The following is an 18,541-nucleotide window of genomic DNA, read 5'->3' on the forward strand; positions in this document are numbered from 1 at the left end:
CAGGGTGGCACGGTGGCGCAGTGGGTCGCGCTGTCGCCTCACAGCAAGAAGGTCTTGGGTTCGGTTCGCGGCCAGGATCCTTTCTGTGTGGAGTTTGTATGTTCTCCCCGTGTCTGCGTGGGTTTCCTCTGGGAACTCCAGTTTCCTCCCACAGTCCAAAGACATGCAGGTTAGGTGAATTGGAGACACTAAATTGCCCCTAGGTATGGATGTGTGTCTGCCCTGCGATGGACTGGCGACCTGTCCAGAGTGTTTCCCCGCCTTTCGCCCTATGAGCGCTGGGATAGGCTCCATGCCCCCCGCGACCCTAATCAGGATAAGCGGCTTAGATAATGAGTAATGAGTAATAATATCAAACATTGGCCTTGCATGCCATAAGGCAGTGGAAAAAAAATATTTTCCCATGCTAACATTTTAGGGAAACAATCCTCCATGGTTATTTATTTCAGGCTTTTGGCATACCTTAACATAAACAGACTGTATTTATACACTTGATGAAAACATGAAAGTTAGAGGGAAAAGTTTGTGAGCAAACTTCAAGTTAACTTTAAAGAGCCAAGCCTTAACTATGAATTTTTTTGAAACCCTCATAATATCACTGTTAAAGTATCACTTTTAAAGTATCAATAAGATGATTACTTATGAAGAGAAGCCATTCTTGTGATTGTGTTGCAAACAGACTACTTTTCGAAGGAGTGTGTGTGTGTGTTTGTGTGTGTGTGTGTGTGTGTGTGTGGGTGTGGGTTAATAGATATTAGTCAGCGAAATTAATACTGTACCCGTCAGTGCTGGTATGGAACTTGACATCTTCATTAAGGCTTTGCTAATAACATCTCATTTTTAAGCCAGAAGACATTGAATGTTTTTTTTTCACAGCAAACCATCAGAAAGAAGGATATTTAGATTTTGTCTGTGGATAGTAAAAGCTATATTTATTCACGAAATACCAAATAACCAGCTCAGAACTCCATTTCATCAGGTCAAGGCAGAGTTCCTTGTGTGTGGAAAAGAAAGGTTCATCAGAGACATGACATTTCTATCTAAAGAGTGTATGTGAGTTAGTGAGAGTGCTTTTGCAGTTCAGCTGTAATTAATGAGATTTCTGTTGACATATGCTTTAAAACAAACTCCTGTTACCAGTAATAGTATAATCATTCTCAGTGAACCAGTGATGTCATGGTGTGATAAATATCTATAAGCTCTATGTGCTATATATGCCTTTCCTCTTTGCAGTCTTTTCATACAGATTTTGTCTTACATTTTATTTGTGTATACTCTATCTTGCAGATGCATGCATTCACTCACACACGCACACATGCAGACACACTGACACACACACGCGCGCGCGCACATGCACACACACAAGCACACATTCTCACTCACAGAAAAATGTTTATTTTCATATCCTCATAAAATCCCATTGACTTTTTTTAGATATAATTAAAGATCAGTAACCGTTGCCATAATCAAAAAATAAAAAAGTGAGAGACCAGAAAATATCGCCACTAGGTCCCCACTTTTCAAATGTTTATATCCCCATGAGAACATTTTATTCATTTAAGGCCACAAGACCATAAAGCACACACACACACACACACACACAGAGTGAAAAAGAGATCTGTTGCGCTCTGACAAGAGGGACACAAACAGAAACCTGTCAAAACAAACATAAACATCATAAATTATTCAGTGAGGATCTTCCTGCGGATCACACCATCTGACATACACCACTCACTAAACTTTTAAAGGCGACCTGACAGAGGAGATTATTCCACTGTAACACACCATCTGACATACAACACTAATGAAATTTTAATGAAATTCATACATAACATGGCCATACACCACAAATTAAACTCTAAAGTCAGTCACAGGTAGAAGACTGCTTCCCTTTTTCCGGCTGCTGTGGTGAGGGGGCAGCTTCTCCTATATGATATGGAACGTTTGGAGCTGTTGTATTACAAAAAACATAGGTCTATCCTCTGGAGTAGTCAAGGCTGTGGTCACATGTTTATATTTGTGTATTTTTGGGTCATGTTGCTTTCAGAATGAGCCTTAAATCATGATGTACAGTAACTCTGAGATAAGCATCTGACACACTGGATTTTCATGCCAGTAGAAATGTTATACTTTTCTTTTTATTGCTACAGTCCATGTAATACATAATAATAACTATATGAGCAGCCTTATGAATGCAAAGTACCATCCTTGCCATGCTGGAACGTTCAGTTACCAACAGAGATGAGCATTTACCTGACTGTCTCCCAGCAGCCCTCTGGTCTGGTTATACTAATCTCTGTCTACAGCATGTGTTTTATGGACAGATCCAGGCATACAGTGAAAACAACAAAAAGTTTGAAGAAAACAAGCCAGCAGTGGCAAAAAAGGAAAATCACAGGTGGGTGGTTGGGGTGGGAGGATAAATATATATTTTTTATAAATATATATTTCTGTTTAAAATGGTCAGAGTAAAAAGCGTCACCCATGTGTTGGAAAAACACAAAGTTGTTACTCCGACAAGGAGTACACAAAGAGTGAAGGCAACGTCTTGGAGTCATCAAAAGAGAAAGACAAGCAATTTCTTGTTTGTGAACTCAGATGAAACAAGGTCTGGAGGCCTTGAAGCCCACTGTGACAAAGTGAGCATGGTAACTCTTCATCAGCATTGGACATGGTAGGTAGCGCCTGATTTCAAAGACTTGTGAAATATAATTACTGGTCTTGCTCTGCACGACTGCTCCCATATCAACCCTTATATCAGCTCAGAGCATCTACGGAAGAAAGCTTTTCCCCTTTATTAAGAATATAAACGGGCCTACGGGCATCTCATATTTTTAAGGGGATACAGAGAGCTTTTCTTTTTTAAGAATTCTCAGTTTAGTATTAACTGGGCGCACTTTTGATTGCTCAGGAACCGTGATATACCTAACACACTGGTGGATAAATTCATACTGGTGATTTGACCTGAATGAAAGCATGTAAATAATGGGGAGCTACACAGACAGTAACAAGCTGTGTGACCTGATCCCTATCTAGGCTTGAATGACATAGAAATATGAGGTAAAATTTAATTGGTAAATCAAATAGCATGAGAACTGCCCTAACATGTAATTAAAATTCAGCATTAAATCCACACAAACACATGGTATGCTTACTAAAAAAAAAACAAGCTCTCAGTATATTCGCTGCCCACCAACATGAAGCTCCATTTTAACTGAAGACTGTTTTGTTTATTCAGCCCGCTATGTAACAGTAATCCACAGAGTGCAAGAGCATTTTGCTATGAGGAGACAGAACATTTATCCAGTCAGGGCTGTTTAGTACTCTAATGCAAGATTTTTTTTTTTTTTTTTAAACACAGCATTTTGATATGAAAGCTGACACTGCATTTCTCTGACCAGTTGTTGTGTGCTCATAATGCAACATACTTTTCGAGATTCAATCCTCTTTTTGTGAATGTGCAGGCAGAAACATGCCCCGGAGCCAAATTGGCATTTGGACCAAATTGTATTCAGAACTGGTCCAAGGCTGTGTGTCGCGTCACTGCATCGTCATAGGCACGTCCATATACACATACCCACGTACTCAAACAAACACATGCATATACGCACACATATACATACACATATGCACACACACGCAAACATATAGATACATTCACTATGTGATGTTTATATAAAGAGTTATACATAACCATTATCAACATTTGTGAAGAGTTCCAGCAACTGAATACATGTTCCTGAATGTGAAATGATGAAGTATGGGCTCCATTCTGTTTCACAGTATTTATCAAGAGAACATCAAAATGAAGCAGGGACATTGTTGAAAATCATTATTCAAGCCTTCATATAAGACAAAAAAAAATCTGTTGTCCTCAGTGAATGATGCATTGGCTCTTTAAACAGAAAGAGAGAGTGAGGTTTCTCTGAGTGAGGTTTCTCTGAATGTTTGCTGAGCCTTGAGGCTCTGGTTTACTATGGGGTCTGTTTACAATAGATAAGGTGTGTGGCTGCTTGAGCCGAGACTCTGAACTAGCCTGCTCTCTTTTCTTTGCTCAGGTAGACAGAAGCTCAAAGGACTTTTTCTTTTTTTTGCTGAGGAGGTCAAGGTCTCCCTTATTTTTACCTTCCATAACACATGGAAGCATTCTGTGCTTCTCCATATAGACACCTCCAGTTTAAAGGTTTACAGGACAGCAATGTAGAAATTGACACATCTTATTGAAACCATGCATAGTTCTCTTTGTGAGCCCAGTTCTCGGTATTGACAGAATAAGAGCCAGTAAAAACAGTTCTGTCATATATGCACTGAAAACACTGAACTTCTCGTGTTATTGTCTTATTTTTGTTCTTATCTATCTTAATGACATTTGAAATGCTGATTGCATTTAGTATTTTCTGAATGACTGATTGAGTTGTATTGACATAGATCAAGTCAAATTTTTCCTGGTTGTACTCATAACTCTTCATATTTTGAAGACAAGACTAACCTCATTGAAGAATCTAATTGTGCCCAATCATGAAAAGATGTGACTTTCTTTCTCTCCTAATTGTTGGAGATGTTGGCTCATCTCAGACAGGGCTTGCTCAAATAGTGCAGTTATTGTAATTTTAAGGTCAATCATGAGAAAATGTGTCCAAGGGCAGCCCTGGGTAACCTGAAGGCAGTGATATGTTCCACATTCTAGCAAATTACATTTCTTTAATTTCACCAACTGAGTGGGGAATTTTGGCAGCCATGACATCTCGCATTCATCCAAATTGCAACTGATTGGTTTCACTGACAGGAAGAGGAAACACACTTTTCCGAACCAAATCACCAGCTGTGTGAATCAGTCACTTTATCCTCAATCTGTCATCCTAGAGTGGATGTCAAGTGAAAAAGAAAGAAGAATGGAGGAGCAAAGACAAGAGGTGGAGCGAGGTTGGGGAGGGGCACGAATGGGTGTATTTAAGAATGGACTAAAGGAGAGAAGCAAGTATCCCTTACATTTCAGTATACTGTGATGTGAAAAAGCAAGTGTGCCCTCTTTCATGTTTATGATTTTTCATATCTTTGATATCAGGGCATAAGTAACAATCATCTGGTCCTCACCAAACTTCCAAAATTAGAATTAAACAAATCTAGACTCAGAAAACAGACAACCCATAACAGATTTCAGTATGTCATTATTTATTCAGTGAAATTTGGCCAAAATTTAGAAGCCATGTAGGAAAAAAGTAAATCCCCTTAGGAATTAAGAAGGTAATTAGCAGCCCGGTGCTCTTAATCAGCACACCTAATTAATCGATCATCAGGAAGTGTGACCACCTGTATGAAATCAGAACTTAAGTCACTTTGGTGATCTGAAGCATTTAGGTTCATGTTGATACATGCCAAAGAGAGAAGACATCAGCAAAGATCTCAGAGAAAACAACTGTTGCTGCTCATCAACGTGGTAAGGGTTACACGGTCGTTTACAAACAATGTAAGATCCATCATTCCACAGTGAGTGGAATCATTTACAAATGGAGAATACCGACATTTGTCAGTCTTGCCAGGAGTGGGCATCGCAGCAAATTCACCCCAAGTCAGATGCTCAGAGAAATCGCAAAGAACCCAACAGCTACATACAGGGATCTACTGACCTCGGTAATGTGAAAAATGTTGAAGTTCATGACCTTACACTTTATGCATTATGCCGACACGTTTAATGATGATAAACTTAAAACTTGAATCAGAAAAAGATTGAACAGGTGTGAGTTCCACGGAAGGGTAGCCAGGGGAAAGCTCCATCTCTCCAACAAGGACACAGTAGCATGGCTTAGGTTTACGAAGTTCAATCTGAACAAACCACATGATTTCTGGAATAGCGTCCTTTGGAAAGACAAGACAAAAGTGGAGATATGTGATCATAATGCACAATGCCATGCTTGGCGAAAACCAAACGCAGTCTATCAGCACAAAATCTCATACCAACTGTCACGTACGGTGGTGATGATTTCAACGTGTCTTGCAGCCACAGGACCTGAACAGCTTGCAGTCATTGAGTCGACCATGAACTCTGTTTTATACCAAAATTTTCTAGAGGCAAATATGAGGCCATCTGTCAGACAGCTAAAGCTTAGCTTAAATTAGGTCAGGCAACAGGACATTGATCCCAAGCACACCACCAAACCTTCAGCTGAATAGCTGAAAAAGGAAAGAATCCTGGTTTTGGCATGGCCAAGCCAAAGTCCAGTAGTGTGGTGGGACCTTAAAAGAGCTGTGTACAAGCAAATGCCCTCAAACATCGATGAGCTGAAGCGATGTTGTACGGAGGGGTGGACCAAAACTCCTCCAAAATGATGTGTGGGAAGGAAGGAGATGTGAGAGACTGATCAGCTCATGCAGAAAATGATTATTTCAGGTCATGGGATGTACTGTACTTACTTTTTCACACATGGCTTCTGCAGGTTGGCTTGTTTTTTGTTAAATAAATAATTACACAGTGGAATTTATTCAGATTTTCAGATTCAGATTAGATTTACCTTACTTTTGGGCCTGGTAAGAACCTGGTGATTTTTCTTATGCTTTGATATATAAATCATAGAACTGAAAGGGGATGTACCTCCTTTTTTGGATCGCTGCATCTAACACAGAGGGGATTTCAACAAAACAAATAGTTAAAATGAGATAAAAAAAAAAAAGTAAAAATGAACAAATAACAAACATATATCAACAAAATGCATATACCACAGAGTGAGTCTAGCTTCTTATTTGGTCCAGTGTTTTAATAAATTTCATTTAATCTTAACTGATTATACATATCTGTTAAGAGATTTAGCCTGTGAACAGAGCCAATCAAAAACTTTAATTTCATATGCATGATTCATTTTGCCCACAAATGTAGCTTCCTTGCCCTTGGTATTCAACTCCCAAATGGAAATGAAATTAAAGAATGATCAAACATTAAGGCAGCTAGATAGCGATAGTTATGAATGAAGTTAAGTAAAGTAAAGTAAAGCCTGAGAATGACTGAGGAAACAGGAGGAATTAACAGATGAGTTTGAACAGGAGTATATGGTCTGTGGACATCTGTGTGTATGTGTGTCTGTGCTGTATGTATTTTTTATTTTTTGTGTGAGCACTGGAATATACATGGTATGATCAAATCTAAGTCATACAGCAATTTTGAAAGATGCCCCTGAGGAGTGAAGGTGCAGGAGAAAAAAACTGCAGTCAAACTCATCATTCCCAAAGTACAGAGTGTGCCCTCTGAGAAAAAAAAAGGGGTGGGGAGTCCTCTTAAAAGAAAAATGCCTCAGATTATATACCATGAGGAAAGGATAGAGATGTCTCAAACCAATCTTCTTGACAATCAAAGCCAATCTTTTCATTCTGTCATTGTGGGGCTGTTTCTAAATTAAGCCTTCTGTAGTGGAGAGCTGCTGGCCATTCCTGTCCCTTCATCCATCAGTGTTTCCCATTCAGACTGTGCTTCTCTTCCAATCTTCAAGGTAAGTGAATCTGAATGGAAAGTTTATGACCTCTCAAAACATCTTCACTTAGAATTCATGTCAAGTAGTCTAACCTAAACCTCAGAGGATTCACATCTTAACACAGTCCAATTGGTAAACAAAGTTTCTTTTGTTCTATCTTTGCCTTTGCTTTCCTTTATTTTTTATTATTATTAGTATTAGTAGTAGTAGTAGTAGTATCATTATCATTATTATTATTATTACCATCATTAGTATTTTTGATGTTGTTGCTTTTCAAAGGCAGTTAACGAGGACAAAGCTTAAGGTCTTTTCATATGTCATAAGACTGACAAACCCTCAAGGTACAGTTATACTTAAAGAGATTATATTATTGCTTTGAACTTAGAAGACTCAATGAAATTTCATAAAGATTCTGATGCTTCTCTGACTGTGACTCACAGTCTTCATACTTTCAGGTCTTACATATATATATATGTACATGATCTATTGTTGGCAGCACTCATTTTGGCATTTAAAACCTTGAATCAGTGTTAGCACTCTTTTGTCATATCCATCTGTCCAGTAGTTATTTCACAGCCACATTTAAAAGAAAATAAAAAAGTTAGCATTGTGACTGGAGTAGGATTTCAACAGTTTGTTAACAGAGTGAATGTGAAGGTTCCAGAAGGTCCGTGAGATATCGGAAGCAACACCATCTGGCTATCAATCTCATGCTTTGAGCTCAGAAGTAAAGCTGGGAACTGGCCTTGAAAGAACATACATACACAGACTTTGTGATTTTCTTTGTTATGGGGAATTCTCTCCTACTGCTCTGAAGTCATTTGCAGGTGCTACCCACCTTACATTCACACTTGAGGGAGTGTGGCTTACGAACACACGCTGCCTTTTTTTAGTCCCTCAAAAAAAAAAAAAAAAAAACCACTGTGCCTGAGGAAACACAACTATTACAGAGAGATGCTTTCATTAGCTTTCCCACAGTGGAGATATTCTGTGATTCTACTGTATATTAATTATCCTTGTTCGGGTCACTGCTTTAATCCAATCAATTACGAATCCAACCCCCATGCAAGCTGTGTACATTCTTCTATATTTGTGTGGGCTTCTTAGCTAATCCTCTTAAAAGATTTATTCAGATTCTTTAAGCTAATCAGAGATCTTCGAATTCGAATGCGAGCCTTACTTTTTAGCTGGTGAAAAAGAAAAGAAAAAGAAAAAACAAGCCTTATGGAAAATAGCTTGTACCAGTGTCACCTTATGCAAACAGGATGTAATTATTCTTCCTTAACCGGTCCACACATTCATATTCAGCTCTGACAAAAAAAATTTTTCAATTACAAACTAGGCCAAGGTTTGTTGAATGTCTAAATGAGGTGTGCTGAACTTTACTTGTCGCAGTGCCACATCCTTTCATTTGGTATGCATTTGTTCGAATCTACCTTACCCACAATGATTAAAGCAGGAGCAGACATTTAGAACAAATGTCTTCTTAAATCTACAGACATCCATCCTCTTTAGATTATAATCGCTGTCATTCGTCTGGTCTCACAAGTACAACATCACTAAGAATATATGTGAACTATCCATTAAATGAAATCGAGCAGTAGTGGAGCAGTTCTGCTCTAAAATCTCAGTTTAATATAGCTTTCTCAGCAGATCTTTAGACTGTCTGCTTTTCAGACTTTTTTTCTTTTGTCTCTTTTTCTTGTAATCACCCAAAATACGAACCCTTTTTAAAGGACGTTTGATTGCCGCTACTACACTTGGAGGAGATTAGTCTAAGATCCCATCTGCTAAATAACTGTTTATTAATTTTTTGCATACAAGATCAAAATCTTTTCAAAGGAGAAAAAAAAGCCCTTTTTTCTTACAAGCTTCACAGAATCCAATTATTTTGTTCATTTACATGCCTTGTTAAATAACATCTAACATATGAGATCCACAGGACTCCAAATAAGTTTTGAAAACCCAAAGACCCTTTCCTTCATTACACTGGGAAATAATCAAGTTAAAAATTCTCACCTCGTCTTCCTCTGTGTTTCACACTGGCTTCGTGTCAAAGTCACAAAGAGAGACAGAGTCAAGTTACATCACAAAGAAAACTTTACTTAGGGAAGTCAAGTCCGTAACAGAACGTGCAGATCTCTGGAGCACGATCACTGTTCAGCATCGCCATCTAGTGGTCATGAGATGTCCAGTAGGTTGATTGTTTTAAAGAAGAGGTCAACAAAAGTTTGAATGTTTGAACCATGTCACTCACACAAATAGTGATCTACTCTGAACTAGTCAACAGATTAACAAAAGACTAACAGCAAATATCATGTCAATACATTTCGGCAAGCTTTAATAATAATGAGAGCAGTCCATGTGAGAGACTGAGCACTGCTATTTATAGAATAAAGACTTATGAAAAAGCTTTCTTTTTTGGATTTTTGTGGATTGACTGTACACATTTAACTGACACCATTCATTTCCAAGGTAAACTATAGTTACAGAAATGCACTGAGGCCTTAGCTGTTCAGTATGCTCATCTTTGGGTTGGATCTCTATATCGCCACATCTGTCACTGGCAGGAGACAGTGAAAGAGGACCGATGGGAGAAAAAAAGTGGAACCTCATGGTCCAAGGCTTCAGGCCAAAGCCAGTTTGTGCAAAAATGCATCACTCAAGCCAAAAGGCAAAGCGCAAAATACACAAAGCCTGAATAAATCACAATGACAGACTTTGTGGCTCTTTCCACTTTTGTGTAAGCTTGAACAATGCACCTCTGTAATGAAAATCTCTTCACAAACACACACACACACACACACACACACGCACCCACACATGCATGTAGGCGCGCGCACACAGACACACTCACACACATAAACACACTCACACACACAGATTGCATTGTGTGCATGTGTGCGTGCGCGTGCATCTGCGTGTGTGTGTGTGTGTGTGTGTATGTGTGTGAAAGAGTGTTTAGAATTCCTTATGGCTTTTCTTCATCCATACACATTTCTGTGATGCTGGTCGGATTACCACATAAATGTGGTGAATATAACCAAATTGCTGCTGAAGTATATGCAGATAACTTATTGCATACGTGCACAAGTACACAAAGCCATCCATCAGTACCTAGAGAGAGGGCTTGTTGCTGGGGAATAGAGCGGCTCAAAGACAACAGATTGGTTTATGAAAAAGAAAATAATTGTATGGGGTTCATTTACCTTGATCACTAAATTGTTTATACAAGTTTAATTTTCAAACTTTGAATGTAAGCTTTGACCTCACTTTTATTGTAAGTGCCTTATTGTATTTCACTCAGTTTTATATTTTATGGCTGTATTTCATTGTCTGTGGCATTTGCATGGAAGAATCAAACTTGTTTAAAAGTACTAACTACAAAAACATGAACACAGGTGTACCGTGGTATTCATAAATTTGAACTGTCAGCTATCACTGATAAGGAGAGGACTCTAACCCCTTGTGAAAATATTGTGCTTAATGATGGTTTTCACGATAACGGGAATATCCATGGCAACAGTTAACTGAGGATGCAGAGTCCTTTCCCTCCTGTCTTGTTTTCTAGAACAGGCAGTATAGATAGACTGTATTGCGCTTAAGAGTCTTCCTGTTATTGCTGGCATGTTTACTCATTCTGATTAAAATAGAAAAAAATTTGATTCTCAGACAATGTGCACTATATGGCTTTAATTTACAATCTATCCTCCCTTATTTAATTTTGGGGTGATAATGGTTTTTTTTCTGTTTTCCCCTGATTGACAGTTATAAAATTTACATGATCTGATGTCTCCAGCTTTAATTACTGGGCCTCTACATCTCAGTGATTGCAGGCAAAATGCAGGATTTGATTCTGGGCTCCCTCCACACCATATGACAATGTGCCAGACATTGAAAGATTAGTGGGTGTTATTCTGGAGCTGCGGAGCTGCCCTGGTTCCTTCTGTTCTGTACTTTATTCTTCCTCCAGTTCATTCTGATCTTGGCGTCCTCAGATTCGTCTTTAATGCAACTGTTTTTGTTCACGCTAAGCCTCTCTTTAGCTGCTTGGAAAGACATGGGCATCACCTCAACAATACTCTCTCTCTAGGCAGAGTGGCACTGCTGACAGATGTGTGGAATACTGTGGGCTCTGAGGCAGTGCAGAATACAAAATGGTGGGAGGGGGTTCTGCCTTGTGAACACCCCATACTTCAGCCACTCCATGCTCGGAGGAGTGACGGAGGAGCGATGGCTGGAAAGAGTGGACTGCTCCCAGTGCCCAGAGAGGTGTTCCAGAGGGCTAATGGAGCACTGAGGTCTCTATACCTCTCAGGTTCCACACTGATTAGAGTGTGGTCTCTGTTTCTTATAAATAGCTGGCTTCAGGTTTTGCCTCATAGCATTATGCTGGTGTAGGCTGATGACGTCGAATTCAGTTTGGAGTAGTGGGAAGGTAGCGCTGGCCACTTGTCACACTGGCAGTAAGTACCCCCCTGAGGATATGAGGGGGATGATCTGTGCTGGCATTCTGGGTGTGATGCCAGCTGTTTGTTTCATTTGTGTCCTTCAAGTTCTCTTGACCCTCACTGATAGTTTGCAATCTACTGTTAACCAAAACTCAGCACCTGAAATGCATGGCTTTGGAAATAAAAATATATTCAAAAGATTAATGCCATTGTGAGGCATCTTTAGCTGTAGATACAATAACTTGAAACTGTCGTGCCTATTGACACAAGAAAAATATTTTCAAGAAAACATCTGTAATTGCACAGAAGAGCACTGGACTGTTCACTGAAAAACTTTTTACTATCTCATAATAAAGTATTCAGGTAAAGGAAACCAACAAATGCTGTCAGGTTTGTGAGTTTTTCTTGGTGATCAGAATGTTCAATGTGATTGCATGTAACTATGTGGCAAATAGTTTTTAAAACATGAAATCTTATGTCAGTGTATATGAATGGCTAAAGACTCTCTGTTTATGCCCTCATGTTTTGATTTTATCACTCATCCATGATAATATATGCTTTACCCCGCGTAACACAAAATGAATGTGTTCATTTAATCTTCTTTGTCATTCCCCAGCAGTTTGAAATTCCCCTTGAACAATTTTGTCTCATTTAGATGTTCCTTTGTTTTCCAGTCAAATCAATTACTTAATGGCAGAGAGCAAAGCTAAACAAGGCAGAAATAAGAAAAGATTTTTTTCTCTGATATTTTCCATGAACAAACTGCATTCCTCTTCACTACTTTCACTCCTTTATTAAAAAATAATTTAAAATCACTGCAGCATGCATTCTCCCAAAGCACAAACTAAATAAATATGTAACAGCCTCACACAAGAACAAGCTAATATGGCACAGTCTTCCTCTTAGATAATGTTATTTGATCTTGGCTCTTCTGATTTAGTGTACTAAAAATAACCAACCAAACATCCATCATTACCACTTCTCTAATCTGTACTACCTACTACATCTTATCACAATTTGTGTTTCATCACCTCTAAAAAAAAAAAAAATTGTTTTAATCATTCAGCATACAACTATTCAACATGGAAACATACATGCATTAAATGACTGGTCAATAAAGTTTAGGAATAAGAGAGTAGGTTATGTGAAGAATCAGAGACATTGATATTTGTCTCCTAGGTGAGGATGTGATGTGTACTTCAGGATTTGTGTCATCTTAATTTTACTCATAAAACATTTATGACCATGAGAATCTGAAGAGGTTTTGTGTCACATGTTTGCTAACAACAATCTAAACAGCTGGCAATATCTGTCCAGTGCGTCCTATAACTTATTGCAGAAAGAATCTAATGTGATTTTTTTGATATTATTATGTGGTTCATTTGGACCTTGATTATGTAAGAGTGTAAAAGTTGACACAAAGTGATCAAAGATGACTCTTATTTTGGCAGCAACTGAAAAACTCTCAGTTTGCATTAGCCCATAGACCTCTAGTAGTCTTAAATGTGGCTTAAAGTCATTTTTAACATAAAATCCATTTAGTTCAATGGAGCTATGTAGCATGATTATGTGGAAACTTGTGGTTTAAATATCTTTAGTAACATATTATAACACAGAGCTTTGGGTGACAGCCCCCCAAATAGGTGCTGTCTCTTAGAGGATTAAGCTTACTTAGGTCCTTGCCACATCCTTAATAAGACATTAACAATAAAGCCTATTCACTGGCTCTTGTAGCCTATATATGCTATGACTCTTTAATCAGTAGAGCACTTGATTTAGATTAAAACATCAAAGCTTAATAGCTTAGTAATGGGGATGTTCAAGGAGCTAAACAAGCAACTATACTTATTACAAAATTAGAGTTTTTTCAGATTTTTTTTTTAAGACCTGCCTTTCATATACTTAATTCTGCAAGGCTGAAAACATTTAGAGTTCACATAATTAACCTGAATGACCCTGAATGAAGTTTGTAGAACCAGTGCTCAGGAGAACTGACTTGCATCACCTGCACAGTTAACTAGAAGAACAGTGATTTAACACTAACGACATTGAATAGCATTCATAGGTAATGTCACTTAATTCAGCCAATAAGCAGCCTCTCTTCAAACTGTACTCTCAGAGTGGCAGGGATCTATTGACATTGTGGTTGTAAGACTGGATATTGTGTCTAATGAGGCCATATAATTTCTAATGAGCTCCCACAAACTGACAGGTAGGTTTATGACCAATTGGAAGATAATAAGAAGATAACCATGATGAATGGATTTCTGGGAAATCTGCTTCTTCATGACTGATGAAATTGTTTCATTTGTTTGTTTGTTTGCTTGTTTGCTTGCTTCATTTTAGGAAGCAGAGCGATTATTCTCAGAAAAAGATAATTAAACACATAACAACGCACAGCACATATCACAAATAAAAAAAAAAACAAAGTCATTTAATGTACAATTGTGCAGGAGGTAAATGAATTTTTATTTTTGAGATACTCATTCTGCTTTCAAAAATACTATATACAAGGGCTGTAAATAAATGGCCTCTGACTGGAGGACAATGTTCTCAAATATAGCTTTAAATGCATTGTGCAAAAGATATAAAATTTCATCTGAGCGCAATAAAAAAAGAAAAGACACATCCCTGAATTTCACTCTAGAAAATGACTGGTTGATGACAAACCCATCCAAAGCCACAAAGACATTTGTTCATTTTCTTTCAATATAAATAGAAGAATTGAAGCAGCAGTGGTGAGACAGCTGACACAGTTATTCCATACACAATACAATGACTATTACCTTACAGAAAACATGACTTTGATTTTTTTTTGCAATGGGATGGAGTAAATAGTGGAACTATGATTACAGTTACAGTTAATTTCATAACAAACATGGATTTCTGACAAAGTATCTATCCCATTACCTTGATTTGCCTGAATATGGTTCTTAGATATGAGGATGGCTTTTATATTATACAGCAGGAAAAGTGACAGTGGGCTGAAACATTCCCAATCAATGTAGTTAAAACATTTATCCAATTAATACACCTGTTATTTTAAGAACTACATCAGGTTATGTGCTGCGTCATTTTTATTTAATTCTGGGACAAAAACAGTATGATTCCCTCGTTTTTACTTTCTTGTGACTTTCAGGATATGAATAAAAATGTACAGAATGTACAGAATATTAGAACAAAGAGATCAAACAACTGAACAAATCTGAGGCTATTTTTTTTTCTGAATGGTGTAGCCAAATGAATAAAGTAATTGCAGTCCTCAGGAACATTAAACCTGCCAAGGCAGGCTACCTCTTAAGGGTTAGAATGATAATTATCACAAATTACAAATGTCGTGCCAGTATTAAAATAATTTAATCACTTAATGTAGCATTCTTATATTAGAAAAAGAAAGAAAGAAACTGAATTATCAACTTCACTGTGCAATAACTTTGCCAAAGAAGAGTTAACATTGATTGAGTAGCTACTGGCTCATTTTAATGAATCAAAGTATAAAATATTTTCACATTGATGTTCCAACAATTTCCCCAGTATTTCAATATATTTTGTTTTTATGTTCAATCTATATTGTGCCCTTGTCACATGAAAATCTAGAGGAGATATGGCTTGAGAACATTTGGGCTTAAGGGTGTTCGCACGTAGAGAGACACTACAATAGTATAAAACTGTGCAACTGAGATGGGATCTCCTTTATGTTCTAGGTTTACATAGAGAGAAATTGCTTTGAAGCTGAAGTCATTTTGTAGACATCTCCAAAAAGGACTTCTCTGCTCAAAGCAACCGTGCAAACATTTGCCAGTGGTTTTCCTCCACAGTGTTCAGTTTGCCACATTATTACAAAATTACACGAAAACAATTAGTACCATTGAGTGTTTGGTTTCTTTTCCAGTACCTGACAGAGCACCATAATAAATTCTGAATTTATATATATATATATATATATATTTGCATTTGGGACACTGTAGACATCTCTATAAGAGAAACTGGGTGAGATTCAAACCGAGGGACCTCGTTTCATTCGAAGGAGAAAGTTTCGTTTCTCTTCGAGGAGCTCCTGAATGCGTTTGTTGCGTGTTCGTTCACGCAGGGAGACGCGTCCCTTCCTGGAGATGATGTTGCTTTGGGGAACTTCATTGTCCACTCTGACTACTTGGTATGGAATGTCGATGGAGTTGTTCTCACTTGTCTCCTCCCTTCTGCTCGGAGGTCTTGTGGATCTTTCTTTCATTCTTCTTGTTGTTGTTGTGGTTGTTGTCGTTGCTGTTGTTGTTGTTGTTGTTGTCAGGGATGTAGTGCTGGTGGAGCTTGTGGATTTTTGCTTTGCTGATGTTGTTGTTACTGCAGGCCCTTTTGTTGTCACTGGTGGAACAGTGGTAGATGACATCATAGCTGTTGTTGCCACAGGCCTCAGTGATGTCATGGATGCAGCTGTGATGGATGCTGTGGTAACAGTCGCTGCAGGCCTTGTTGTTCCTTCTGTGGACAATTCTGCTGTTGCCGTTGAAGACGGGAAAATGATGTTGGCATTTGTGTATTCTGTGACTTCCAGCCAACCTGATGTACTCAGTTCAGTGTTGTCCTCACTTTCTACAACAGTGTGGTATATATCTGTGTCCTTAATAGTGGGTGTGCTTCTGCTTATCGTGTAATCCTCTAGTAACACTGTATTGTGGGAAGCTATAGTGAAGTCATCCATGCCAGTACCGATGAAAGGATCAGCAGTCCCTTCATCAGTAAACACAGCACTATCTGTGGTGACATCATTAATTACAAAGCTGGTATTGTGACCTGCATCAGGGAAGAGGGTTGTTGGGACTGTAGAAGATTTGCTTTGTATGGTATAGAGGCTTCTCAGAGTTGTGGGAGGGATACTAGGAGTGGTGTATTGGTGACTATTGGTTGAAATGGTACTAGATGGATATCTCAGAGTTGTCATAGGATTCACAGTGTGCCAAGCAGTTGTTTGATGAGGTTTAATGGTGGTGCTTCTCCAGTTTAAGAGAGGAGGAGTTGCTGTGATGCTGGGGATAGTGGTTGTCCGCGGAGAACTGACTGGAATAGCTGCCTTGATTACATTAGTTTCACTGCAGGATTTGCAGCACATTCTCTGGAAGCTTGGGAGTGAGCAATACTCCTGAAGTATCTCCATGCGACAGAACACTGATCTGTCTCTATGACAACGCTGCCCTGCAAGACAAGAAAGAAGAACGCTGAGACAGGTTGAGGGCTGTATACATGCATTAAAATCAATAATGACAGGTAGTTAATAATTCAGTCTTTGTGGAGTTACGTGCTTATGTGCAGAAACATTCAAATGCAGAAGTGCATGTATTAGACAGACCCATTAAAAGAAAATGCAGAGTAAAAGCAGAGAAAAGAAGAAAAAAGAAAAAATGTTTCATTAGTAAGAAATAATAACAGAAAGAATCGCAGAGTAACAAACCATACAGCTATGAACTGATCACTACTACAAAGGCTTATATTTAAAAATGCATTCCAAATTCCAGAACAGCCCTAAAGATAGGTACATTTTTACACCACTTCCACTACACAAATATTCCAGTTTTCAGAACACAGAGAGAAACTGTGAAAATAATCATAGATTTAACAGAGCAGTTTTCTTTTAATCTGTTTAGAAAACCCAGTTTTTATATTTGTCTGTTTACGCCCCCCTCCCCCTCCCACACACACACACACACACACTGTCAAACTCACACACACACACACTCACACACACATAATTAAACCAGGTTTGTTTTCTGTTGAGCAATTTAAAAACAACTTATGGAATGTCTGCATATCACAAAGAAACACTCACCACAACACAACAGAGGAAATGAAATCATCTTGACTGTTTTTTTTAACACGTTTCGTTTTATTCCTACTACTTTTGCCGTTGGTCATGACAGAAACTGAAACAATGAGATGCACTTTTCCCTTTAAATATATAGATATAGAGTTGTTCTTTTAAGAAAAATAAATTAACTGTATCGAAAGGTACAAGTTCACAGTCACTTTGGTAAAACACTTCATTACTTTGAAATCAATTGATCCATTGGCTAACCAAAATGAAACAGTTACATAAGTAAAGAAGTCATCAGGTAAAGAAAATACAGGATTTTCATGATGATGTATAAACTGGAATGGCACATTTAAGTGTCATATATTAAACATTTACAAAACATTAATAAAGTTTCCCTGATAAATCAAAGTGCATATAGACGCAGTGCACGTAAGTCCATCTGAATTTTTCCCAAACATTTGCCCCATATCAGCTAGCCAGACTCAGGAGGCCAGTGAAGTAACAAAACAGTTACCCATAGTATATGATATTATCTTTTTTTTCCAATAAGTAAGGAGTTAACAGTCATAAACGTTATTAAATACAGTCAACACCAATGTTATTTACAGTAACGCACTGCAGGGTCCGGCTTTCCTCATTTCTACCACTGGCTTTAGCACGGAACTTCGGATAGCTCGCTACATAGTCACAACAGAAATGTGTTACAATACAAATGACAAGTCTGAAGTGATGAAGAGACGTCAAGTGTTGATTTTCCCCAAACCCACTTTTTATACTCGTTACCCCATGGGTATCCCCCCTGTTTTTGTGTGTGTGTGTATGTG

General features: G+C 38.2%; 2 protein-coding genes across 2 annotated transcripts in view; both read right to left on the bottom strand.

The window, feature by feature from the left end:
- Window positions 1-11,528, bottom strand: part of rxfp1 (relaxin family peptide receptor 1) — a 96,007-nt gene extending 84,479 nt beyond the window's left edge. Inside the window, exon 1 of the mRNA XM_030783766.1 lies at window positions 11,418-11,528. Within this exon, the coding sequence (XP_030639626.1) occupies window positions 11,418-11,528 (111 nt within the window). The remainder of the gene's footprint in view (window positions 1-11,417) is intronic.
- Window positions 11,529-15,908: 4,380 nt separating this feature from the next.
- The window catches only part of LOC115820316 (A disintegrin and metalloproteinase with thrombospondin motifs 2), a 108,381-nt gene continuing 105,748 nt past the window's right edge, over window positions 15,909-18,541 (bottom strand). The window contains exons 22-23 of the mRNA XM_030783888.1: window positions 16,321-17,101; window positions 15,909-16,110 (exon numbers count right to left, since the gene is read on the bottom strand). Coding sequence (XP_030639748.1) covers window positions 15,909-16,110; window positions 16,321-17,101 — 983 coding nt within the window. The remainder of the gene's footprint in view (window positions 16,111-16,320; window positions 17,102-18,541) is intronic.

Source organism: Chanos chanos, chromosome 1 (assembly GCF_902362185.1).
Source record: "Chanos chanos chromosome 1, fChaCha1.1, whole genome shotgun sequence".
Lineage (NCBI taxonomy): Eukaryota > Metazoa > Chordata > Actinopteri > Gonorynchiformes > Chanidae > Chanos > Chanos chanos.